Source organism: Myotis myotis, unplaced genomic scaffold, assembly GCF_014108235.1.
Source record: "Myotis myotis isolate mMyoMyo1 unplaced genomic scaffold, mMyoMyo1.p scaffold_m19_p_22, whole genome shotgun sequence".
NCBI classification, from domain to species: domain Eukaryota; kingdom Metazoa; phylum Chordata; class Mammalia; order Chiroptera; family Vespertilionidae; genus Myotis; species Myotis myotis.
In genome coordinates this window covers 2078819-2103466 of record NW_023416327.1, presented here as the reverse complement: position 1 = coordinate 2103466, position 24648 = coordinate 2078819, and the positions used below count along the sequence as shown (strand labels likewise).

Below are 24648 nucleotides of genomic sequence, written 5' to 3'. Positions count from 1 at the left end.
ATGAAGAAAAAGGATACGGAGAGGGACAGAGGGAGAGGTTTGCACGGATGTCGAGGGACGCCCTGGGAACAGTGTGGTCACTCGCAGCACTTACCTGCAGAGGGAGGCGGGTGGCAGGGCGGACTCAGCGTTTCCACCCTCTCGGTAGTAACTGAGGCGTGAGCCTCTTCGGTACAATCTGTAACGTGGAGACAAAGCCACAACCACCTGCCACTCCTATGAGCAGGGCGCCAGGCTGCCCCCTCTGCCCGCCACCAGGTGCCTCCTGCTCACACAGTGCTGATCAGCAGGGGCCGGAGCGAGGCTGGACCCCGCCTTCTCTCCTTATTCCCACCTGCTTTGCTCTTAGGAAAATCACAGCGGCTGGTCCATCCACTCACATCTAACCCTCTCCTGACCATTTAAGTTTTAGCAGCGGGCACTATTCAATTTGAAATGAAGCAGTTTGGTTGGGCATGGAGTTTTTTAGAAATAGATTTTTTTCTGCTTCTGGCAGAAATGGGGTTAGGGGTTATTCAAGGCATGCACACACACAGATGTGCACACACATGCATGTGCACAGACATGCACACATGGATGTGCACATCCAGACATGCACGCACACATGTACACACACGCATGTGCACACACACACGGATTGCACACAGACATGCACACATACGGATGTGCACACACACGCACATACATGTTCACCGGCGTCCACTCACAGGCTTGACTTCTGTGGAGGGGTGACTACACGCAGACCGAGGATGGCCGGGAGCCCGAGGGCCAGGGCTGGGCACTCGCCCAGCAGGATGCCCTGCCAGGTGCACCAGCACGGGGGCGGCAGGGCTTCGTCCAACGGCCATGCGGGGCGCGGGCCCCCGACCTCTCCCTCCTCGTCCAAGCGCTGCCTCAGATGCGGGCGCTGGTCCGTCCTCTGTGTGAGGCCCCCGGGCTCTGAGCGGCTTCTGACACACGGACAGATATGACATCAGGTTTATTGAGCTGCTTACACAGGGCCACATACACATTTACGACGTTTTAAAACGAGACGGGCTGATCACGCGCTCCTGTCGACTGTCAGTAAAGCGCCCTCCCGCTCCCGGGCAAGAGGCCTCGTGCGGCTCTGTGGGCCGCGGTGACGCTGAGGGAAACACTGTCAGCCGGTGACCCGGGCGCAGCCCGGCTCCAGGTAAACCCGTCTGTGACACTGGATGGCTGAGAGGGGCCCGGCTCAGGGGTGTCTGGGTGCAGCCCAGGGGCATCCCTGCTGGCCTCCCCGGCCGCTCCCGCCATCATCCCAGTCGCCGCGTGCTCACAGGTCTGGGATGCATGGGAAGGATCCACGGCCTCCATGCTAAGGGGGCCGTGTGGTAAACGGGGTGAAGACGCGCACAGCAGGCCAGGCACTTGGGCTGGGGGTGGTCGCACAGTCCTCTGCCCTCTGCCCTGTGGCCGCCGCTCCCCAGACGCGCCCCCAAGTTCACCAGGTGGGCGGACCGGCAGCCAGGGCCGCATCTGCCAGCATTGCACAGAGGTGCTCCGGACACTTCTCGCAGGAAACAATTCTCCGCTTACACAGAGAGGGCAGTCAGGCTATGTCCATGAGGAGACCAGGCTTCTCCGTGTTTCTGGTGTCGCCCAATGGCCAGGAGCCGCTGGGTGAGGGGCCTGAAGTAACGCCGCAGTGTCCCTTTAGTGCTGAGGGGCCTCATCAAGCAGGACCCCTTGAGGGGGCACGCTGCTCCCCGCGGCTGTGGCCTCGAAGCAGGAGAGGGGGTCCCCCGGGCCTGCAGGGCCGCTTCAGGGAAGTCCTTGCTGGCTCCTGAGTGCGCAGCCCCCGGGGACCGGGTGGGGCAGGGATGGGCCTGCAGGGGCCCGGCTCCCGCTGAGGACAGACATCCAGGCTGGGAAGCCTTCCACAGCGGTGGGGCCAGCACATCTCGCTCAGGGGTCACTCGGTGTCCCCTATTCTCTTTGAAAACGGGTCCATCTACACAGCCTAACGTGATGAACAAAGCCAGCTACTAGTAAATGCAGGAGTTTAACGATGATTCGATCTAAGACCCCGTCCAGTTAGGAGGCGGCCGGTTCCACTTGGGCCGGCGCAGGGCAGGGTGCTGAGCCGGTGCTGATTTCCCCGGCGCCCGGGCCCACGTGGCTGCGGCTCGCGGGCGGGCTGGCCGGCGCTAGATGACCGAGGTCTCAATCTGCAGGAAGGACGGGGAGTGGGAGCCGCGGTGGGAGGGCAGGGTGCTCTCCGAGCCGTTCCTGGAGATGGACAGGCTGTGGAGCCGGTCGCCCCACCCCGAGGGCTGGCGTGGGCACAGGCTCTGCCACTTCCTTCTCAGCTCGCTCTGCACCTGGGGGTCCGGGCAAAGCAAGAGGAGCCAGTCAGGAGGTGCTCGGGGTGCACCCAGGCAGGGGTGCCCTCCGCAGAACACACTTCTTCCTCTGCCCCTCCTGGTGCCATCCCTCCATGTTCCTTCAGACGGACACACGGGACAGGCTCAGGGAGAGGGCGGACAGGGAAGGGGACATCGACCAGGGGCCGAGGAAAGTCCTGACTGTGGGAGCCGCGGCTGGGAGCTGGTTTCAGGCACTGTCAGTCTATTGACAGTGGTGGACCCACCGGACCCCAGACAGCAATCTAGACCCTCAGCAAAGGCCCATGGGAGTGTGGGCAGAGCCCCAGCGAGCCTGTGTCAGGGGAGTTGGGAGAAAGAGGACAGGCTGGTGTGGAGGGGCCGGCAGGTGTGAGGACGGAGAGAGCAGGTGACCATGGCTGGGCTCTGGGAGGCGCTGTGCTGGGCCCTCCACACCAGCAGGAGAAAGCTGGAGGCAGGGCTGGGCTGGCCAGGGGCCAGCGCCTGGGGCTGTGTGAGCGCTGCCTGCACCCCTGTCCCCCCGCAGTCGCCACCCTCTCTGAGGGGCTCAGTGCTGGGGGCTCGGCGGCTGCCTGCTCTGCCCTCTGCAGAACTGGAGAGCCCAGAGGGGCCACAGCAGCAGTGAATGGAGAGGGGGGTTCAAGAGCAGGAGCTGGGTGGCCTGGCCGAAACTGTCACCCCAGTTGCTGTGGCTGGGTGGGGACTCAGGACGTGGAACTTGGCAGAAAGGTGGGGAAGTGTGGGTCCTCATGGGAGGGGAAGGGGGGCCATGGGACAGTCTGGGAAGGTGCCTGCAGCTCAGGTGTCACTAGGGAGCATGGAAATGATTAACATTCCGGGACAGAGCAGAGGGCAGGGCCGCCTGAGAGAAACGCCCTGGGCAGGCGCTTAGGGAGCAGGTGCCCTTGGTGGGTCCCCCCTGCCGCTCTGGGCTCACGGTGTCGTCGATGCTCGGTGTGGAGAGGCCACGCCAAGAAGGAGGGGCTCAGATGGTGCAGAGGGAGGGCTCGGCCTTGGCTGTTGGGGCGGGGGAGGGGGGCGGGCCACAGGCCTGGCACAGTCGCTGGCAGTGTCCAGGTTGGGGGGACTTTAGGGAACCCCTTACAACCCGCATGTGTGGACTGGCCCCTGAGGAGCTCAGGACTCACGTCGCTGTTGAGAAAGCAGTAGAGAACGGCCACCACCAGGCCCTGCAGGGAGAAAGGTGGTCAGCGCCTCCACCTCAGCGGGCGGCAGGACGGATGGACGCGGCCCCGCCCGCACGCACCTGGAAGGATCCCACGCACAGCTCAAACAGGAGCCGGGATCTGGAGGAGGTGCCCGCGGGCAGCACGGCGAACACCGTGTAGTGGATGCCGAAGAGCGGGATGAGCAGCAGGGTGGACTTGGCCAGCCTCCTGCAGACAGAGCACCGAGCGGGGCCGGGTGTGACCATGGCGACGCCCCTTGACCCGTCACTGTCCCACGGGGAAGCCCAGCGCCAGGGGGGCAGCAGAGAAGGAATGCCTCGGTCTGTCCGCCCGGCACACCCAGTGTCTGTACACACGTTCGCAGCACTTCCCGGTGACAGCCCTGGAGGACTCTCCCCCTGACTCGCTGAGCCCTCACCACCTTCGTGACAACTGTTCCCCTCGCCGGCTCCAGCGGTGTGCACCCCATCGGGCTCCGCGCCCCGGGTTGGAAGGAGGCCAGTGAGGCCCACCCTGGGCAGCGGTGCTGCCAGGGTCCCAGCTCTCAGCTGCACTGCCAGCCCCCGCCTGACCTCAGCTGGCGGCTGGGCCCGCACTACACCAGTGGGCACTTCAGGCTCCCTCACAGGTTCTCGTCAGGAATTCACAGAATCATCTTCATTGTGAAGTGTGAGGCCCGGCACTAGTGCCAGCACAGACTGTGGTCTGAGGGGGAGGAAGAGTCTACATATGCCAGTGACCAGAATGCCGTGACCACCGGAATGACCGGTCACTATGATGCCCACTGCGGCCAGCGAACCTCCGGCCAGCCTCCCGCGGCCCCTCCCCCCGCCGCCCCGCTCCCGATCAGCCTCTCCTACCCCAGTCGAGGACAGGGCGGCTGGCCAACCCCCCTGTGGCCCCTCCCCCAGGCTGCTGGCCCCCCCTTGGCCCCCACACCCCATTCAGGGGCAGGACCCACCAGCCAATCACCGGCAGGCCTGGCCCTGTTCCGCCCAATCTGGGTGAGCTGGCCAGACCCCACCCGTGCACGTGTTCATGCACTGGGCCTAGAGAGACATAAAATACAAATGCAGTGTGACCATGGAGAAAAGTCAGATGGAAAACAGGCCAGTGGCAAACACCTCAGCGCGGGCTCTGAGGCTCCACGCTGAGGCCCCGCCCTGGCAAGCTGCCCGGCCGGCCACCACGGGCCGCCAGACCCAGGACTCCGTGCCTGGAGCCCGTTCTGCTCCCCACACACTGGCTTTGCCCCCTCCCTCTGGGTTTCCAGGCTGTGAGACCCTGAGGGAAGCTGGGCCCATGGAAACAAGACTCACTTATATTGTGACTGCTCACTGCCTCTGACATCTGGGGACGTCAACTTCTGCAGTAAAATCCGTAAGATACTCACAAAAAGGATAAAATTGACCTGCACAAAAAGAGACAAACGTTTGTTCTCGATTTCTCGCACCGGAGGCGGGGCTGGGGCCAGAGCCCTGCCCACCTGGAGCTGCCCCGGGTCCCGCCAGGCACGGTCTGTTCTCTGCATCCTGCACTCTGACCCGGCTGCAGCCAGGCACGTAAATTAACGTGGAGACGTGAAAGGACAAACGGAACCAGCTCCTCCCTGACATGGCCTTGGTCAGGCTGTGGCCCCAGCGGCCCCCACGGGAGGACACAGGAGGCTCTCTGAGGCCTCCTTCTGAGGGACGCTGAGGCCAGGACTGGCGGCGCCCCTCCTGTGAGCGGCTCTGGAAGGCCGATGGATAGCCATTTCCAGGTCGCGCAGGCCTGGCTGGCCCTGCCCGTGTGGCCCCCCGAGGGCGGCTGATGCCTCGTGCCAGGTTACTTACGAGAATTGAGATTAGAATTGGGGTTCGGATCACCCACCAGGGGCCACTGTGCTCGTTGGTATCCCAGCAACTGCAGGAAGGCGAGAAGGAAAATGACGTCGCCACCGAGTCTGTCCGTGGAGCCTCGAGGACGCGTGCCCGGGGGACGCCCTCCCCGGAGCAGCAGGACAGTGGCCCTCCCCACAGACGCCACCCGGTCTGTCCGTCCCTCCTGCTGCCAAGGCCCGTGCGGGGGCACGGCTGTATGTTTAGAGGTGACACCAAGGGTCACACAGGAGCCCGAGGGGTGGGTCAAGTCCCACGAAAATCCCATGACATGTGGGTCAAGGCGGGGTCAGTGAGGAACACCGGGAGGTGGCGCCCAGTGCGAACCGTCCGTGCTGCTCCCAGCGAGAGGCCCAGCACTCACCCTGTGTCTTCCAAGCAGAGCCTGGCCACGGCCCACGCCCCCGTGCATCCGGCGGGGATGCCTGTAGAAACACGCCCGTTACCCACAGCCCCTCGCTGCCTGGCCGCCCAGGACCAGGGCTGTCCACAGGAAATGAGGCAGAAACTCCTCACAAGCTCGTATGGGTTCATGCGTGTTCCTTGTTACGCACTGGCGGTCACACCATACGTGTCTGAAAGCTGACCTTGCACGGCCTGACCCATGTGAGTATGCCTGGCAAGTGTGGTGGACGGAGACGTGCCCACAGGCTGGAGGAGGGGTGCCCCTCTCTGAGTGGGTGTCCTCTGGCGTGACCGCCTTCCTGAGCCCGGTTGGGGCCGGCTTGCTAAAGGTGTGCCTCCTCAGGGCCCTGTCTGGCTCCCACATTGGGTTTGCTCAGCAGTGGACGTGGCCAGCCTAACTCGGCCCTGGTTCCCTGGAGACGTTGGCTGCAGGGACCTCGCTGTCCTGGCAAAGCTCTTCCTCAAGTGGCCCGAGGGGCACCTCCTGGGGCAGCACAGTGTCTCCCGAGGGGACAGGAGCAGGGACCTGGAGGGCTCGTGGGCAGCTGAGGGGCGCCAGGCACGCAAGCAAGCAGCTGGTGGGCGGGGCGGCCTTACCCCACCCGATCAGGAGATAGGCCTGGAAGCGGCGGCCGGGGGAGAAGCTGGCCACCAGGAGGGTGTGCAGGTGCAGCCCCTCCACCAGCAGCCAGTAGAAGTTGGCCATGATGCAGTACTGGAAGAACACCAGGCTCAGCTTGCAGCCCACCTGGAACGTCAGAGCAAGAGAGCATGTCCCGTTCAGAGAAACACACTCAGGCGGGCACAGCCGCCATGGGACACAGTGCGTTCCGCCCCCCCCCCCCCCCCCCCGCATTCGTGTAAGGAAGCAGGACACGAAGCAGAGGCGCAGACAGCGGGTGCATCTCACAGAGAGGCCCTCGCATCCCGGCCCGCGCACAGAGCTCACTGGAAGGTGACACAAACATGGCAGGTGTCATGCAGTCCCCCAGCGACAGTAGCCTGAACCCTGAGCTGTGGGCATGTGTGGCCCCAGCTCCTTGCCTGCCTTCTGCCTCCTCTACCTCGTCCCATTCTCAGCCTCCCTTCTCTCTCTGTTCTTTTCCACTGTCCTCTCTTCACAAGAGACAAGCAAGTAAAGAGAAACCAGCAAACGAATGGTCCCCGACAGCTGCGAGGGCCACCTTCCCTCTGAGGACCCCCCGGACGGCCTTACCCAGGAGGCCAGCTGGTCGGGGCAGTGCAGGGTGCTGGAGCCGGAGTACAGCACGTCGTCCTTGACCAGCACCGAGATGGCCCTCAGGATGAAGGAGAGGAACAGGTTAAGGTGGATGTAGTTCCGGGTGCAGTGCAGCCGCCTGTGGGGAGGAGGGAGATGCTCAGACATGGATTTGGTGAATTTGCAGGAATGTTAGAGCCCCTGCATGGGCACAGCAAGGCTGCTGAGCAGGATTAACTTGCAGAAATCAGCTCCTCCCCAAAGCAACCAGGAACGGAATGAGCCCTGGCTGGTGTGCTCAGTGGGTAGAGCGTCAGCCTGAGGACAGAGGGTCTCGGGTGCGATTCTGGTCAAGGGCATGTACCTCAGTGGCAGTCAGGCTCCTCCCCGGCCCGGGCCCTGGTCGAGGCTCATGCAGGAGGCAACCAATCAATATTTCTCTGTCTTTCCCTCTCTCTGTAAATATCCTCGGGTGAGGATTTAAAAAAAAAGAAAAAAAGAAATGGAATGGTATCTAACAAAATACATAAAACAAAATAAACAAATACCTACAAATGACTATCAAAAGAGAGGCAGACTTTACCTCAAATCACAAAACATTATTGAAAGAAATGAAAGAAAATTAAATAGGAGGATCTATTATTATCACAGATTGAATGACTCAAAATTATAAAGATACTAACTAGTCTATCCAAACTGATCTATAAATTCAATGCCATCAAAATGAACCCTGCAGAGGGTTTTTAAAATGCCAACTGACAAGCTGATTTTTAAAAATTCACACCTAAGTGCAAACGGCCAAACTCTCCCTAATGAACAAGGAAGGTGACAGGCTCCCACCAGCAGGATCCCGATTCAGGTGAAGGCGCAGGAATCACAGCGTCGACGGCAGGGACGGGCAGGGAGACAAGCGGACAGCAGGGCGTCGGGCCTGCTGGTGCTGACGCAGTCACAGCCCAGCGTCAGGCCGTGTGCACTGGGCGCTCGGACACCCTGATGGGCCTCTGGAAAGACAAGCAGGACCGACCCCGCCTCGTGCCACACACTAAACCAAATGGCAGATGGACGATAACCTCACCATGAGAAGTGAGAATAAAATGTCTCTTTGATAACAAAAGAATATGCCCACGATTTCTTAAACAGGACGTGGGGCACCGACCTAAAGCCAACAAAGAATTACGTCATTAAAACCAACAACTTTTCTTCCTCAGAAGACCCAGTAAGAGCGTGTAAAGCCGAACTACAGACGGGAGACAACTCCCAGCACCGCGTCGGGCAGGACCTGCTGCAGGACTCCTAGCAGCACGTTTATAAAGAGACACCACAAATAGCAAACGAGCCAGCACCAAACAGTGCTCACAGAAAAGATTTCCAAACACATGCTCTCATTACCACAGGGAAATGCAAATTAACCCACGATTTTATGTTATGATTATAGACCCACCTGGACGGCTAGTTTTAAAACTGATGGAGAGAGGTGGCGACAGGATGCGGCATGAATAGAAGTCTCCCCCCAGCTGGTGGGCATGGCTGAGGCCACCACTTTGGGAAATCAGTGGGCAGGATCTAGAGAGACTGAACCCATGCATAGTCTACGACCAGTACATGTAGCATACGTGTGAAGTAAGCATTGCCGTAAGTGTGTACACGTATAAACAACACATATCTTAGGTGTGCACTTAGGATGGATGGGTTTCCTGTAAGATGTGAGAGAACCCACAGACAGAGGAGTGCTCTTTGCATGACTCCAACACACGTTCGCAGAGCGACAAAGCATCACAGGCACCGGCTGAGCTGCTTCGGGCGCTGGCCTGGGCCCGGCCGCCGCAGGGTGCTCCTGGCGACCAGCGTCCACTCTCCCTGGGCGCGCGCTCGCAGAGGCCGAGCTGCCGGGAGCCCCGCACTCCCCGGAGGCTCAAAACTCCGTGGAACCTTCGTCAGTGAGGACGCCGAGTACAAAGTGAGTTTTCTGGGTGTCTCCAGGGCAACCCGGAAGCTGCCCCTCACGGGGAGACTGCTGTGGGCCCAGCTCCCCAAGGCTAAGTCCCCACAGCGATGCTGCTGTTCCCGGGGCTTCTGGGGCGGGGGTGGCGCTCGTCTCTCCAAACTGCCTCCTCTGCCTCACTCCTTTTCTCCTCCTGCCCACGCTCTCGCCTGTTTCTTCCCACCGAGTGGGTGTGGGTTTATCGCTGTCGCCGAGCACGCACACATCCCATTTGCCGAGCTCCGTCCTTTGTCACTCATCACTCATCTAAACATGTCACCTCTGAGTTCGGATCTACGGATGGACCCCGGAGTGGCTCAGCCGCTGAGCGTCTACCTAAGAACCAGGAGGTCACTGTTTGATTCCCAGGCGGGGCACGTGCCCGGTTGTGGGCTCAGTCCCCAGCGGGGGGCGTGCAGGAGGCAGCCGATCAGGGATTCTCTCATCACTGATGCTTCTCTCTCTCTCCTTCTCCCTTCCTCTCTGAAATCAATAAAAACATATTAAAAACAACACACACGAGAGCAAAGTGTGGCTTCCAGATAAGCCGGCTGCGCCCTGTTCCTCCGTGACGCTGGAGCGGACTGGGAGACCGCGCCCACCACGGCGGGGAGGCCGCGCTCAGCCTCCGCACGGGCACACGGCCTCCTCCGCTAGCGGGGCCACCGGGCACTGGGCGCGCTCGGCTGTGGAGGCCGTGAGGACTGCATTGCAAACACCTGTAAACGGCGTGCAGGACGTACTGGCGATCGCGGCTGTTACTGTGGGCCGGTAGGGATCAGAGCTGTCAAGTCAAATGCCTGGACCACAGGACACGTTCAGGGCAGCCCCTGCCATGACCCCAGCGAGGGCCAGGCCTGTGCTTGCACCCACGCCTACAAGGCACCTGGGAAGTGGCCCCCTTTCTCTCTGCATAAAACCAGGAGGTGGTAGGTTGATGTGTGTGGGGCTATGATAGAAAGTACAGAATTCTCTTTCTGGGAGTTTAGAATCCCCTCTCCCACAGCTGTCCAGGGAAGTGGCTCCGATCCACCCGGCAGATGGAGACAGGGAGGGAACAGCATTTCCGTGCCCAGGCCAGGGCAGAGCCGAAGTCTGCTCAGCCCTGGGAGCCGTTTCTAGCCGTCGTGGCCCTGTTAGCAGCAGAGGATGCCACGGCTCGCATCTGTGTAACCAAGAGGTCTCACAGCAGGGACTGCCGATGGCCATGCACAGAGGGCTGATTCATAGCATAAAGCCACTTCCAGCCTCTGAAAGAGTCACTTCCATGTTTCTGATAATTCCCAAACACTGGGAGTCTGGCTCAGTAAACACCCCGCACAGGCCAATCTGAATGCAACCACAGACGACAAAAACATGGGGTTGTTCAGCTCTTGGAAAATAAGGGGAAATATTTATTTTTAAAAATATATATTTATTGATTTTTTTACAGAGAGGAAGGGAGAGGGATAGAGAATTAGAAACATCGATGAGAGAGAAACATCGATCAGCTGCCTCCTGCACACTCCCTAATGGGGATGTGCCCACAACCAAGGTATGTGCCCTTGACCAGAATCGAACCTGGGACACTTCAGTCTGCAGGCCGACGCTATATCCACTGGGCCAAACCAGTTAGGGTGGAAATATTTCTTTCTAGTTTGTTACCCTGAGTCAGCTTCCTTTCCTAACATTTCCCTTTCTTTTTTATGCTGAAAAATTTGAAGGTATGCACCCTATGTTCACAGCACACCATTTACAGCCCCTAAGGTCTGGAAGCAGCCCACGTGCCCATCAGCAGACGAGTGGATAAAAACCTGTGGTACATCCACACCATGGAGTACTACTCGCCCGGGAAAAAGAAAGAACTTACCGTTTGCAACAGCACGGAGGGACCTGAAGAGCATTATGCTAAGTCAGAGAAAGACAAGTATCACATGATCTCACTCACATGTGGAATCTAATGAACAAATAAACTGATGAACAAAAATGGACCCAGAGACATGGAAACATGGAACACACTGTTGAGCCTCAGAGGGAAGGCGGGGGAGGGTGGGTGGGAAGAGATCAACCAATGAGCTTGTACGCTCGTATGCATAACCCGTGGACACAGACAATGGGGTGGTGAGGGCCTGGGAGGAACGGCTGGAAGAGGTCAATGGGGGGACAAAGGGGACGTATGTAATACATTCAACAATGAAGATTTAAAAATGTATCCATATATGTAGTAAAACATAGAAGATAGTACACAAAGGCTCATGTGGACCAGCCTTTTTTTTTTTTTTTTTTTTAAAGAACTAGAATATGATAGATGTTGCTCACATTTTCGAAGTACATGTTTTTTTCTGAGAATTACCAGCCACCTGATATAGGTGAGAGGCCTGAAAAATGGTAAGTACCATTTAGTGCCATTTGCTGATGCCGCAGCTCTATTCTTCATTCACTTATTTAATGGCAGCATAGATCTGCTCCAGTGTGTGAGGTTCTAAAGACGTTCCACCTGTTGTATCATGTATTCATCTCAATATGTGAACTGTATCTCAGCAAAAAGTCATCAGATATGTGACGATCGAGACCCTGTTAAAATAAGCTCAATATCATTCCTTCTGCTTCATGCCAATGATGCCTGACATGGGTTTAACCCTAAATACACTTGGTAGCGTTTTCTAGACAGAAGCATCTGTTGTAGGACCAAAGTCCCTACCCTACACCCTGACAAACAACATATGCCATTCGCTACTAACGAGGCTGCAGAGGTTTAGATGGTGCCACACTACATGGAAAACACAGGCCAAATGTAGAGAGCCTGCCACATGCCATGTGGGTTCCACTGGAACCCATGCTTACAGATGCACAGAGAGGTTGAGTAATGTGCCAAAGGTCACACAGCTGCTAAGAGACGGACCCAGGATTTGAACCCAGGCAATCTGGACCCACCTTTTTATTCTCAAACACATTACAGTGTCTGTCAGTGGAACACTGACAGCCCAATGGCAAGTGCTGCTTCTGTGTTTTGCAGCATTTGCACAGCCGCTGTATTTGGTAATAATGCCGGTGGAAGGCCAGTGGAAGGAGTGCAGGAGAGTGAAATAAAACCATAGACGCTGGCATGGCCTTTCACTCTGGCACGGCGGGCGCTGCCAGGGCTCAGCACAGAGTGCTCTGGCCGTGGCCTCCTCTCCTCCCCAGATGGGCTCAGCTGTCATACACGGACAACCCCATCTCCTATTCCTGCAGAATTGCTCATTTGTGCTACTTACCTGAAGAGGCAAAGGATCACGCTTCCTGTAGTAAGGGAAGCCAGAGAGACGCTGTAGCCCAGGGTGTAGGTGGCCTTCACCAGAGCATAGAATGTGATCTACAAAGACAGACATGCACCTGTGAGCGGGGCCGGGCAGCTCCCAGCCAAGGACGCTGCTCGCTCAGGAACTGCTCTCGGCTGCCGACGGCCTGAGCCGCCCTCCTCCCAACCACCTCCATCCCACCCCAAGGTGACATTTCCTCTTCCAACACCACCTTTCCCTTAAGTTCACGGTGGGTGACTTGGGATGGTTCTGTAAAGCAGGTCTGTCCGAAGGGACAGCAAGGGGTGTGCAGGGCATTCCAGGAGACCCCAGGCTGGGGCCCCCGGCCCAGCCCTGTCCCCACAGGGTCTGCACTCCGGAGTAACACCTGCTGTGCTTTCAATGTTTCTTTCAACAAGAAAATGTTCAGCTCCAAGTGAACATTTTAACCTCAGGAATATACAAGCACTCCGATGACCACAGGGTTCTGAAATGCCATGACTCATACCAAAGGCAGAGAGGAGAATCCAGCAGTAAAAGACGGGGGGCATGGCTGAACCCCATACTCTTCCCCAAGCCCACCCGCCGACAGCAATGACCCATTTCCAATTTCCAATTAGAAACCAGGGAGGAAGAAAATGTTCCTCTTTCTATGTTCTGTAGTATGTGTGTGAGTGTGATTGTGTGTGTTTGTGTGAGCGTGTGATTGTGTGAGCATGTGAGTGTGTGTGTGCATGTGTTCGTGTTAGCATGTGTGTGTGAGTGTGAGCATGTGGGTTAGTGTGAGTGTGTGTGAGCATGTGACTGTGCGCATGTCGGTGTGACTGTGGTGTGTGAGCATATGAAGGTGAGTGTGATTGTGTGTTTGACTGTGATTGTGTGTTTGTGTGAGCGTGTGATTGTGTGAGCATGTGCATGTGTTTGTGTTAGCATGTGTGTGTGAGTGTGAGCATGTGGGTGTGTGTGTGAGCATGTGTGTGCATGTGTTTGTGTTAGCATGTGTGTGAGCATGTGGGTGAGTGTGTGTGTGTGTGAGCATGTGACTGCGCATGTCAGTGTTGACTATGGTGTGTGAGCATATGAAGGTGAGTGTGATTGTGTGTGTGTGTGTGACTGTGTGGGTGAGCGTGTGTGAGCGTGTGGGTGTGTGAGTATGACTGTGTGGGTGTGTGTGTGGGCGTGTGTGTGTGTGTGAGCGTGTGTGTGTGTGACTGTGTGGGTGAGTGTGGGTGTGAGCGTGTGGGTGTGTGTGACTGTGTGAGTGTGGGTGTGAGCGTGTGGGTGAGTGTGACGGTGTGGGTGAGCGTGTGTGTGAGCGTGTGGGTGTGTGAGTGTGACTGTGTGGGTGAGCATGTGTGAGCGTGTGGGTGAGTGTGACTGTGTGTGTGTGAGTGTGCGCATGTGTGTGATTGTGTGTGTGAGCGTGTGTGTGAGCATGTGGGTGTGTGAGACTGTGTGGGTGAGTGTGTGTGTGAGCGTGTGGGTGAGTGTGACTGTGTGGGTGAGCATGTGTGTGAGCGTGTGGGTGTGAGTGTGTGGGTGAGTGTGGGTGTCTGTGTGGTGAGTGAGTGTGACTGTGTGGGTGAGTGTGGGTGTCTGTGTGGTGAGTGAGTGTGACTGTGTGGGTGAGCGTGTGTGTGAGCATGTGGGTGTGTGAGTGTGACTGTGTGGGTGAGCATGTGGGTGTGTGAGTGACTGTGTGGGTGAGTGTGTGTGAGCGTGTGGGTGTGTGAGTGTGACTGTGTGTGAGCGTGTGGGTGTGTGAGTGTGACTGTGTGGGTGAGCATGTGTGTGTGTGTGGGTGAGTTTGACTGTGTGAGTGTGTGTGTGTGTGTGTGTGTGTGTGAGCGTGTGGGTGTGACTGTGTGTGAGTGTGTGTGTGAGCGTGTGGGTGAGTGTGACTGTGTGGGTGAGTGTGTGTGTGAGCGTGTGGGTGAGTGTGACAGTGTGTGTGTGAGCGTGTGCGTGTGTGTGTGACTGTGTGTGTGAGCGTGTGTGTGAGCGTGTGGGTGTGTGAGACTGTGTGGGTGAGTGTGTGTGTGAGCGTGTGTGTGAGCGTGTGGGTGTGTGTGACTGTGTGTGAGTGTGGGTGTGAGCGTGTGGGTGAGTGTGACTGCGTGGGTGAGTGTGTGTGTGAGCGTGTGGGTGTATGAGTGTGACTGTGGGTGAGTGTGTGTGTGAGCGTGTGGGTGAGTGTGACTGTGTGGGTGAGCGTGTGTGTGAGCGTGTGGGTGTGTGAGTGTGACTGTGTGGGTGAGCATGTGTGAGCGTGTGGGTGTATGAGTGTGACTGTGTGGGTGAGTGTGGGTGTGAGCGTGTGGGTGAGTGTGACGGTGTGGGTGAGCGTGTGTGTGAGCGTGTGGGTGTGTGAGTGTGACTGTGTGGGTGAGCATGTGTGAGCGTGTGGGTGAGTGTGACTGTGTGTGTGTGTGTGTGGGTGAGTGTGGGTGTGAGCGTGTGGGTGAGTGTGACTGTGTGGGTGAGCGTGTGTGTGAGCGTGTGGGTGTATGAGTGTGACTGTGTGGGTGAGTGTGGGTGTGAGCGTGTGGGTGAGTGTGACTGTGTGGGTGAGCGTGTGTGTGAGCGTGTGGGTGTGTGAGTGTGACTGTGTGGGTGAGCATGTGTGAGCGTGTGGGTGAGTGTGACTGTGTGGGTGTGTGTGTGAGCGTGTGGGTGAGTGTGACTGTGTGTGTGAGTGTGCGCGCGTGTGTGATTGTGTGTGTGAGCGTGTGTGTGAGCGTGTGGGTGTGTGAGACTGAGTGTGTGTGTGTGTGTGAGCGTGTGGGTGAGTGTGACTGTGTGGGTGAGCATGTGTGTGAGCGTGTGGGTGAGTGTGGGTGTCTGTGTGGTGAGTGAATGTGACTGTGTGGGTGAGCGTGTGTGTGAGCATGTGGGTGTGTGAGTGTGACTGTGTGGGTGAGCGTGTGTGAGCGTGTGGGTGTGTGAGTGTGACTGTGTGGGTGAGCGTGTGTGAGCGTGTGGGTGTGTGAGTGACTGTGTGGGTGAGCATGTGTGAGCGTGTGGGTGAGTGTGACTGTGTGTGTGAGTGTGCGCGCGTGTGTGATTGTGTGTGTGAGCGTGTGTGTGAGCGTGTGGGTGTGTGAGACTGTGTGTGTGTGTGTGTGTGAGCGTGTGGGTGAGTGTGACTGTGTGGGTGAGCATGTGTGTGAGCGTGTGGGTGAGTGTGGGTGTCTGTGTGGTGAGTGAATGTGACTGTGTGGGTGAGCGTGTGTGTGAGCATGTGGGTGTGTGAGTGTGACTGTGTGGGTGAGCGTGTGTGAGCGTGTGGGTGTGTGAGTGTGACTGTGTGGGTGAGCGTGTGTGAGCGTGTGGGTGTGTGAGTGACTGTGTGGGTGAGCATGTGTGAGCGTGTGGGTGAGTGTGACTGTGTGTGTGTGTGTGTGTGGGTGAGTGTGGGTGTGAGCGTGTGGGTGAGTGTGACTGTGTGAGTGTGGGTGTGAGCGTGTGGGTGAGTGTGACTGTGTGGGTGTGTGTGTGAGCGTGTGGGTGAGTGTGACTGTGTGTGTGAGTGTGCGCGCATGTGTGATTGTGTGTGTGAGCGTGTGTGTGAGCGTGTGGGTGTGTGAGACTGTGTGTGTGTGTGTGTGTGAGCGTGTGGGTGAGTGTGACTGTGTGGGTGAGCATGTGTGTGAGCGTGTGGGTGAGTGTGGGTGTCTGTGTGGTGAGTGAATGTGACTGTGTGGGTGAGCGTGTGTGTGAGCATGTGGGTGTGTGAGTGTGACTGTGTGGGTGAGCGTGTGTGAGCGTGTGGGTGTGTGAGTGTGACTGTGTGGGTGAGCGTGTGTGAGCGTGTGGGTGTGTGAGTGACTGTGTGGGTGAGCATGTGTGAGCGTGTGGGTGAGTGTGACTGTGTGTGTGTGTGTGTGTGGGTGAGTGTGGGTGTGAGCGTGTGGGTGAGTGTGACTGTGTGAGTGTGGGTGTGAGCGTGTGGGTGAGTGTGACTGTGTGGGTGTGTGTGTGAGCGTGTGGGTGAGTGTGACTGTGTGTGTGAGTGTGCGCGCATGTGTGATTGTGTGTGTGAGCGTGTGTGTGAGCGTGTGGGTGTGTGAGACTGTGTGTGTGTGTGTGTGTGAGCGTGTGGGTGAGTGTGACTGTGTGGGTGAGCATGTGTGTGAGCGTGTGGGTGAGTGTGGGTGTCTGTGTGGTGAGTGAATGTGACTGTGTGGGTGAGCGTGTGTGTGAGCATGTGGGTGTGTGAGTGTGACTGTGTGGGTGAGCGTGTGTGAGCGTGTGGGTGTGTGAGTGTGACTGTGTGGGTGAGCGTGTGTGAGCGTGTGGGTGTGTGAGTGACTGTGTGGGTGAGTGTGTGTGAGCGTGTGGGTGTGTGAGTGTGACTGTGTGGGTGAGCATGTGTGAGCGTGTGGGTGAGTTTGTGAGTGTGTGTGCGTGTGTGTGTGTGTGTGTGTGAGCGTGTGGGTGTGACTGTGTGTGTGTGTGAGCGTGTGGGTGAGTGTGACTGTGTGGGTGAGTGTGTGTGAACGTGTGGGTGAGTGTGACTGTGTGTGTGAGCGTGTGTGTGAGCGTGTGGGTGTGTGAGACTGTGTGGGTGCGTGTGTGTGAGCGTGTGGGTGTGTGAGACTGTGTGGGTGTGTGTGTGAGCGTGTGTGTGTGTGTGTGTGTGACTGTGGGTGAGCGTGTGTGTGAGCGTGTGGGTGTGAGTGACTGTGTGGGTGAGTGTGTGTGTCTGTGTGGGTGAGTGTGTGGGGGTGAGCGTGTGTGTGAGCATGTGGGTGTGTGAGCGTGTGGGTGTGTGACTGTGTGGGTGTGTTTGTGAGCCTGTGAGTGTGACTGTGTGGGTGAGTGTATGAGCGTGTGGGTGTGTGAGTGTGACTGTGTGGGTGAGCGTGTGTGTGAGCGTGTGGGTGTGTGAGTGTGACTGTGTGGGTGAGCGTGTGTGAGCGTGTGGGTGTGTGAGTGTGACTGTGTGGGTGAGCGTGTGTGTGAGCATGTGGGTGTGTGAGTGTGACTGTGTGGGTGAGCGTGTGGGTGTGTGAGTGACTGTGGGTGAGTGTGTGTGAGCGTGTGGGTGTGTGTGACTGTGTGGGTGAGCGTGTGTGAGCGTGTGGGTGTGTGAGTGACTGTATGGGTAAGCGTGTGTGTGAGCGTGTGGGTGAGTGTGACTGTGGGTGAGCGTGTGTGTGAGCGTGTGGGTGTGTGTGTGAGCGTGTGGGTGTGTGTGTGAGCGTGTGGGGGGTGTGATGTGTGGGTGAGCGTGTGGGCATGTGAGTGACTGTGTGGGTGAGTGTGTGTGTGAGCGTGTGGGTGTGTGTGTGACTATGGGTGAGCGTGTGTGTGATCGTGTGGGTGAGTGTGACTGTGTGTGTGTGTGTGAGCGTGTGGGTGTGTGAGTGTGACTGTGTGTGTGTGTGTGTGTGAGCGTGTGGGTGTGTGAGTGTGACTGTGGGTGAGCATGTGTGTGAGCGTGTGGGTGTGTGAGTGTGACTGTGTGGGTGAGCGTGTGTGTGAGCGTGTGGGTGTGTGAGTGTGACTGTGTGGGTGAGCGTGTGTGAGCGTGTGGGTGTGTGAGTGTGACTGTGTGGGTGAGCGTGTGTGTGAGCGTGTGGGTGTGTGAGTGTGACTGTGTGGGTGAGCGTGTGTGTGAGCGTGTGTGTGAGCGTGTGGGTGTGTGTGACTGTGTGTGTGTGAGCGTGTGTTTGTGTGACTGTGTGGGTGAGCGTGTGTGAGCGTGTGGGTGTGTGAGTGTGACTGTGTGGGTGAGCGTGTGTGTGAGCGTGTGGGTGTGTGTGACTGTGTGTGTGTGAGCGTGTGTTTGTGTGACTGTGTGGGTGAGTGTGTGTGTGAGCGTGTGGGTTTGTGTGACTGTGTGGGTGAGTGTGTGTGTGAGTGTGACTGTGTGGGTGAGCGTGTGTGTGAGCATGTGGGTGTGTGAGTGTGACTGTGTGGGTGAGCGTGTGGGTGTGTGAGTGTGACTGTGTGGGTGAGCGTGTGGGTGTGTGTGTGTGACTGTGTGGGTGAGCGTGTGTGAGCGTGTGGGTGTGTGAGTGTGACTGTGTGGGTGAGCGTGTGTGTGAGCGTGTGGGTGTGTGTGACTGTGTGTGTGTGAGCGTGTGTTTGTGTGACTGTGTGGGTGTGTGTGTGAGCGTGTGGGTTTGTGTGACTGTGTGGGTGAGTGTGTGTGTGAGTGTGTGTGGGTGAGTGTGTGTGTGAGCGTGTGGGTGTGTGAGTGTGACTGTGTGGGTGAGTGTGTGTGTGACTGTGTGGGTGAGTGAGTGTGAACATATGTGTGCTCTCCTCTCCCTTACTTTTCCCGGGATTCGGTCCTGGCAGAGAAGAGAGGCTGTGGGAGCCCTAGGAGGTGCCTTCCCTCCCAGGTGACAGGTGGGGGAGCTGTCAGTCTTTGACGTCCTGGCTGCATTGCTTCCCAGCTTTGTCTCAGGAGAAAAGCAGATGACGGGCGAGGGTTCGGAAAATGTCCTTAAAATTCTAATTTAGGTTTTTGTCCATTTTCCCTTTATTTTCTAACTGAGGGGTTGTGACTAGCAGCTGGTTCCTTCACGTGGCATGTGTGTCGGGCGGCGGCTGCTGCCTGCTCTCTGCAGACACAACTGTCCAAGGACACGGCCTCTGAAATATCCAGGCCCCGTCGTCCCCAAGCAGGTGGCACCCCAACACCCATTGTTTTCTCCTCCACTGAACAGATCGAGGCGTCTCCTCTTCTCAAACCTGCAGCACAAATTCTGGCCCAAAACAGCCGCCAGATCAGAACCAAGCCGGAGCAGGAGGCGCCAGGCCCCGGGTTCCACGCCAGCAACACGCGCTGGGGAGAGTGCGAGTGGCCGCGGGCTCTCAGCCAGGGCTCTTGGGTTCGACGCCCCATAACCTGTGACTTCATTTGCCATCCTGAGCAAACATTTACTTCTATGCTTAATTCTCTATTTTTAACGTGTTCTTTTTCCTAAAGCCAGGGCTCACTTTAAGCTCAGGCCACACGGACACCGGGCGGCTCAGGGGAGGTTGTGAACGTGCGGAAAGCGTGTGGGCCTGACGGCGCCCGTGGGCTCCCGGCGTCCGGGCTCCCGGCGGGTCCTCGTCATGGCACCGCGTTGCCAGTCAGACGCTCTCAGGGCTCCATGTGTGAGACTTTGATTCGATGCGTGTCCCCTAGGACCACACCCAGGTGGGGGAGCGGGGAAGGGCTGCTTCCTTCCTCAGCCCTCCCTGCTGCAGGGGCGCCTGCGATGGGCTCCCGGTCCCCTCACGCTGCCAGCCCCCACGGAGGCCCTGGCTGACCCCACACTGAGTCCCCGTCCAGTCCCCAACATGGACTCTGCATGAGCCTACGTCCTGCCCGGGGCGCCCTCCCCCGAGACGCGGCAGCGGCCAGCATCTCCAGCCCTGGAGTGACTGTCACAGCCCTTCTCCCCTGAAGGTCCAGGTTTGCCTCCGTCCGGTCTGCACCTCGAGGGCCCAGCATCACAAACTGCCAGAGGCCTGAGCCCAGCCTTCAGCTCCCCCGGACGCCACCCCGAAAAGTGTGGGGCTCCCCCAGAGCTGGGCTCTGGGCTCAGCTTTGGCTCCCTTGCCTCCAGCCAAGGAGGGGAGCCTGGGTCCAAGTGGGGCGCTGGCGGCTGTGCCCTCAGGTTCCCCTCACAGTGGCTGAGCCCCTGGGCCTCCCTGCACCCTCTCAGCGCGCGCTCCGTGCGCAGTCCCGCCTGGCGAGGCTGAGCTCTGGTTCGGGCCTCCATCTCCCTCCTGGGCGAGCACCTTCCATGGGACGCCTGCGCCCCCATCCTGGGGGCGGCGAGTCTCTCCAGCTGAGGAAGACCCCTTCCTCCAGGCGAGTCCAGGGCGTCTTTCTTCTGGCTCCACTGAAATCAGACCAGCGTGGCTCACGATGGCGCCTCCTGACTCTTCTGAACTGTCTCTCGCGTGCTGGCCAGGTCTCCGCCTGGACCTGGCGGCTGTTTCCCGGGGGGCCAGGCTGTGCGGCGCGGGCAGCGGGCAGTGTGAACACTGGCTCTGTGCAGGCCGGTCCTCGCGGACACCACCCCCATCCCATCCGAGTCGCCTGCCGGCCTTGTCCTGTCCACCCCCGGTCCCTGCTCCCTCCCGGCCACCCCGCCCGGAGGAGCCGCGCATGAGGACAGCGCTCACTGGCCCTCAGCACCGCGGCCGGCCGTTCCTCTGCCTTCACCGTGAAGCGAAGCAGAGACACTGCCCGAGCCACGGCTGAGCTAGCTCGGCCACCGCAAGAAGCCACGTGAGGTCCGAGGACACTCCAGTCCGCCCTCTCCCGCCTCCCGCGCAGGCGGCTGGGCACCGGCGGGCGCGTCCCGAAGGGACACAGAGCACAGGGTGCGGGTGGTGTGCTCCAGGTCAGGGAGGGGCCTTCCGGAGGGGACAGTGGCGGTGAGCGGGAGTCACGGCAGTGTCTGGAAGCTGCGGGGAGCAAGCGGCCGTATTTTTAGGGTTATGGCATAATATGGAAGAAATGTGTCCGCCTGATGCATGGGTCGGCTGGAATGCCAGACAGCTCTCAGCTAAATTTAGCAGATGTGTTCTTCAGTCAAGAGCCGTGGCAACTCATACACACTGCAGAGCCTCCGGGAGCACCGCCTGGCACGCCCGCAGAGGTGCCCGCGTGCTGTGGGCCTGCTGTCCCTGAGGGCTTTTGGGGAAGCTGTTTTGTTTTCCCTTGAACTTAATTAACCCAACAAAGATTGCACACGAAACACCCAGGGCAGAGTTTGGCTGTGTGTGAGCAGGAAACCTAAGTGAAATCCTGGGTCTGGGAAGAAGTGAGGGGTGAGGTGAGGGGGACTGAGAGCCGGCGGGCACGGACAGGCCCGCCCCTGCCCTGGATGGGCCTGGCCCCGGGGCGAACGCACCTCACAGATTTCACATTTGAAATAATGCCCCAAACAACCATGTATTCAAAGTATTCATGGAAGCTGCATCAGGAAAAAAAATCAATCGTTTTGGTTTTGGGCCGTTGTTTTCTCCACTTTCATACATTAAACTGTTTTGACTTTCTAATCCGTTAGGGACTGTGTGTTCATGAAATTTGCAGAATCTATGAAATGTTTAAGAAGAAAACAGCTCTTCAAACTGGATGGGGTGCATCAGCTGGACGCCCTGGCTCCACGAGGCAGGGCCTCAGGAGCCCCACTGTGTTACAGACAGTCTTGCTGGGGGCGCCCTCACAGTGGGACCAGGGGGAGACCGAGGCGGAGGCCGGTATTGCCGAGGGAAGCCACCCTGCACGCCGGTGCTGGTGCTAGGAGGCCACAGGACCGCAGGAAGGCTACTGTGCTCCCCTCCTCGCCTCCCTGACCTGTGACCTGTGCTCCCCTCCTCGCCTCCCTGACCTGTGACCTGTGCTCCCCCTCCTCGCCTCCCTGACCTGTGACCTGTGCTCCCCCTCCTCGCCTCCCTGACCTGTGACCTGTGCTCCCCCTCCTCGCCTCCCTGACCTGTGACCTGTGCTCCCCCTCCTCGCCTCCCTGACCTGTGACCTGTGACCTGTGACCTGTGCTCCCCCTCCTCGCCTCCCTGACCTGTGACCTGTGACCTGTGACCTGGGCTCCCCCTCCTTGCCTCCCTGACCTGTGACCTGTGCTCCCCCTCCTTGCCTCCCTGACCTGTGACCTGTGCTCCCCCTCCTTGCCTCCCTGACCTGTGACCTGTGCTCCCCCTCCTTGCCTCCCTGACCTGTGACCTGTGCTCCCCCTCCTTGCCTCCCTGACCTGTGACCTGTGCTCCCCCTCCTTGCCTCCCTGACCTGTGACCTGTGCTCCCCCTCCTTGCCTCCCTGACCTGTGACCTGTGCTCCCCCTCCTTGCCTCCCTGACCTGTGACCTGTGCTCCCACCTCCTGGCCCCTGAACCTGTGCAGCCCTGTGGTGCTTGCAGAGGGGACGGGCCAGGATGCAGCCGCCCAGCGGACGGACAGACTCAGCCTCCAGGCGACAGAGATGCCACGGGGGATCTGCCTCCGCCGCTCAGGGCTCCCACCGCCCACATGAGGAGGAGGGTAACCCGGCAGAGAAACCCCGCGGCCGAGAGGATGCTCTTGGGCTCATCTCAGGCAGGTGGAGCCGCCCAGCACGGCTGCCAGTGGAGAGAGCTGTCTCTCCTGCCCCCACCCACGGGCGACCTGGCGTCCGGCCCAGGAGAGGCAGCGCTGCCGGGCGAGGAGAGGGTCCCCCAGAGGCAGCGGGGCCTCGGCCTCACCTGGCTCCTGTCCTCGGGGTCACGGTAGCCGCACGCCTCCATGAAGTCCGGGAAGGTCTGTGACCAGCCCGCGCTCGTGCAGTTCTTGCTGATGTTCCCTGGAAGGGAGAGTGCCGGCGTCCGCCCCCCGCCCCCCCCCCCCCACACACACACACTGTACAGGCGCCAGCGGTCTGTTCTCCGAGTCTATACCCTGAACACCTGCCCAGGACGACAGCAGGTTCCCGCAGCCTCCCAACTCCAGGCTCTTCTCTGTCTATGTTTCCAGACAGATTTCTTCATGTTACTAAAATCCGGGCCGTTTAAGATGAGGCCAAACCAAACCCCCTTCCGGGGAGCGGCCCAGAGGCCGTGCAGCGAGGAAGCCTGGAGGCCCCTTCCCAGGTGCTGGAGACTCAGGGGGAGGCAGGTGCTCGCGTCTCAGAGCCCGTTCAGGGCCGAGGCCGCTGCCGTCCAGCCTCACGCCCCGCGCCTCCCTCCCTCCAGGGTCATGGCCAAGGTTACTGCACTCCCCTGCCTGCCCCACACCCACTCCAGGGCTCTGGTCTGCGGGTCTGGCGCCTCCCCCTAAGGCTGCTCTGAGGGAGACCCAGCCGGAAGCTCTCCTGCGCCTAAACCCAGGGGCCGCAGGGAAGGAGAAGCCGACCGCCAGGCGCCCCTCAGACACGCACGGACCAAGTACCTGGTTTTCCGTGGAGGCTGCTGAACACCTTGAACACCGTGGGGCAGGGCACCGTGACGGTCTCGCCGATGTCTGCGGGGCGCCAGCACGTGAGGTTGTCCCAGACTCCGCTGCAGGCTGCAGGGCGGGGGTGAGGGGCAGAGGCACAGTGGCCCCAGAGGATTGGGTCTGTGTAAATGCTTTGCAAACAGAAAGCCTGTTCATTAGATAATTATCTTGCAAATTATTTTTCTGTGAAATAAACATGCACCAATGATATTACTGAGAATAGCCATAGCTGTGTGCTCCTTCTCATTGGCTTTGCAAAACCACTGGGTCTGTGGTAGGAAGTCCCGAGTGAGCCAGCCGCACAGTCCTTCTGAGCGCCAATAGAATTAGTAAATGTTTCCTGCTGATGTGATCAAACAGGCATCTCTGTGTCTCAGGTTTGGGGGCTCAGGGTCCCCTGGGCCTGTTTCTGTCACCAAGATGTCAGGCCACTTTTAAGAGCAAATGCCCCAGTACCCCTCCACCCAGAACCACAAGCAGAGTTTCGGGGTGGGGGGGATGGAGGGGGTGCAGAGGTGCCCCGAGCCTCGCCACTACAGCGCCCCTCCCGGAGCCCCCGCCTGCAAACAGCAGGGCTGACGAGGAGCTCCCTCCTGTGCAGGACCTGGTGCGGCCGGTCACCTGGGGGCACTTACTCGTAAACACCCGGCAGCCCAATACCTCCGTCCAGGTGGCCACGGCCAGGCCCCGACCAAAGCCAGGAGTACAGTCCCAAGAGGAGCCCAGTTGCTGAGCTGTGATAAACCACAGGCAACATTTCAAACCCCCTCCACAGAAACCCTCTCCGCAAACAGCCCTCTCAGCCGCCCTCCCCAGTGGGGAGGCCGCTGGGGAAGTGACCCTGGCGCGCCCCGGTGCAGGGCGCCTGGTCCCAGCTCTGGGAGGGGCCTGTCTTTGGGCCGTTATGACATGTTATATGCCATGTACACATCGAAGTTTTTACAAAGCAGGGCATTGTATGTACCAACCTCTTTCTTGCTCCTGCTTCACAATGAGTCACACGTGTTTTCATGCTGCGCACCTTCATGTTTAAAGGCTTCCTGATATTCCATGGTGTGGATTCAGCACAATTACCCCCATTTCCAAGCCACCAACACCCAGAATATTTGTGACATAAACAGTGTTGGGAGTTCCTTGGGAGTCTAGTTATTCAGACTTAACAGGTGCCCCAGGGCTTGGACCTGTCCTGTCCTTGTCCAGCGATAAGGGAAGGCCCCTCCCATGAATGCTGGCCGACATTGTGTGACGGTGAGTCGTGACGTAAACCCAGGCATGACTCGTCAACAGAGAGTAAAGTGTGAACTAGAATCTAACAGTGACGGCCGCGCCAGACCCCCCGCCGACTGCACAGGAAAACAGCTTTACAGTCAGCATGCAGGGACCACTACCTCCCGAGG

At 58.8% G+C, this 24648-nt stretch overlaps 1 protein-coding gene across 1 annotated transcript in view; it reads right to left on the bottom strand.

Annotated features, from left to right (window-relative positions):
* Positions 1–614: 614 nt before the first annotated feature.
* Positions 615–24648, bottom strand: part of VIPR2 (vasoactive intestinal peptide receptor 2) — a 37936-nt gene continuing 13902 nt past the window's right edge. Inside the window, exons 3-13 of the mRNA XM_036355516.1 lie at positions 23204–23320; positions 22522–22619; positions 12284–12381; positions 7061–7202; positions 6442–6592; positions 5804–5864; positions 5395–5464; positions 4879–4970; positions 3637–3766; positions 3518–3559; positions 615–2345 (exon numbers count right to left, since the gene is read on the bottom strand). Of these exons, the coding sequence (XP_036211409.1) occupies positions 2172–2345; positions 3518–3559; positions 3637–3766; positions 4879–4970; positions 5395–5464; positions 5804–5864; positions 6442–6592; positions 7061–7202; positions 12284–12381; positions 22522–22619; positions 23204–23320 (1175 nt within the window). The 3' untranslated portion in view covers positions 615–2171. The remainder of the gene's footprint in view (positions 2346–3517; positions 3560–3636; positions 3767–4878; positions 4971–5394; positions 5465–5803; positions 5865–6441; positions 6593–7060; positions 7203–12283; positions 12382–22521; positions 22620–23203; positions 23321–24648) is intronic.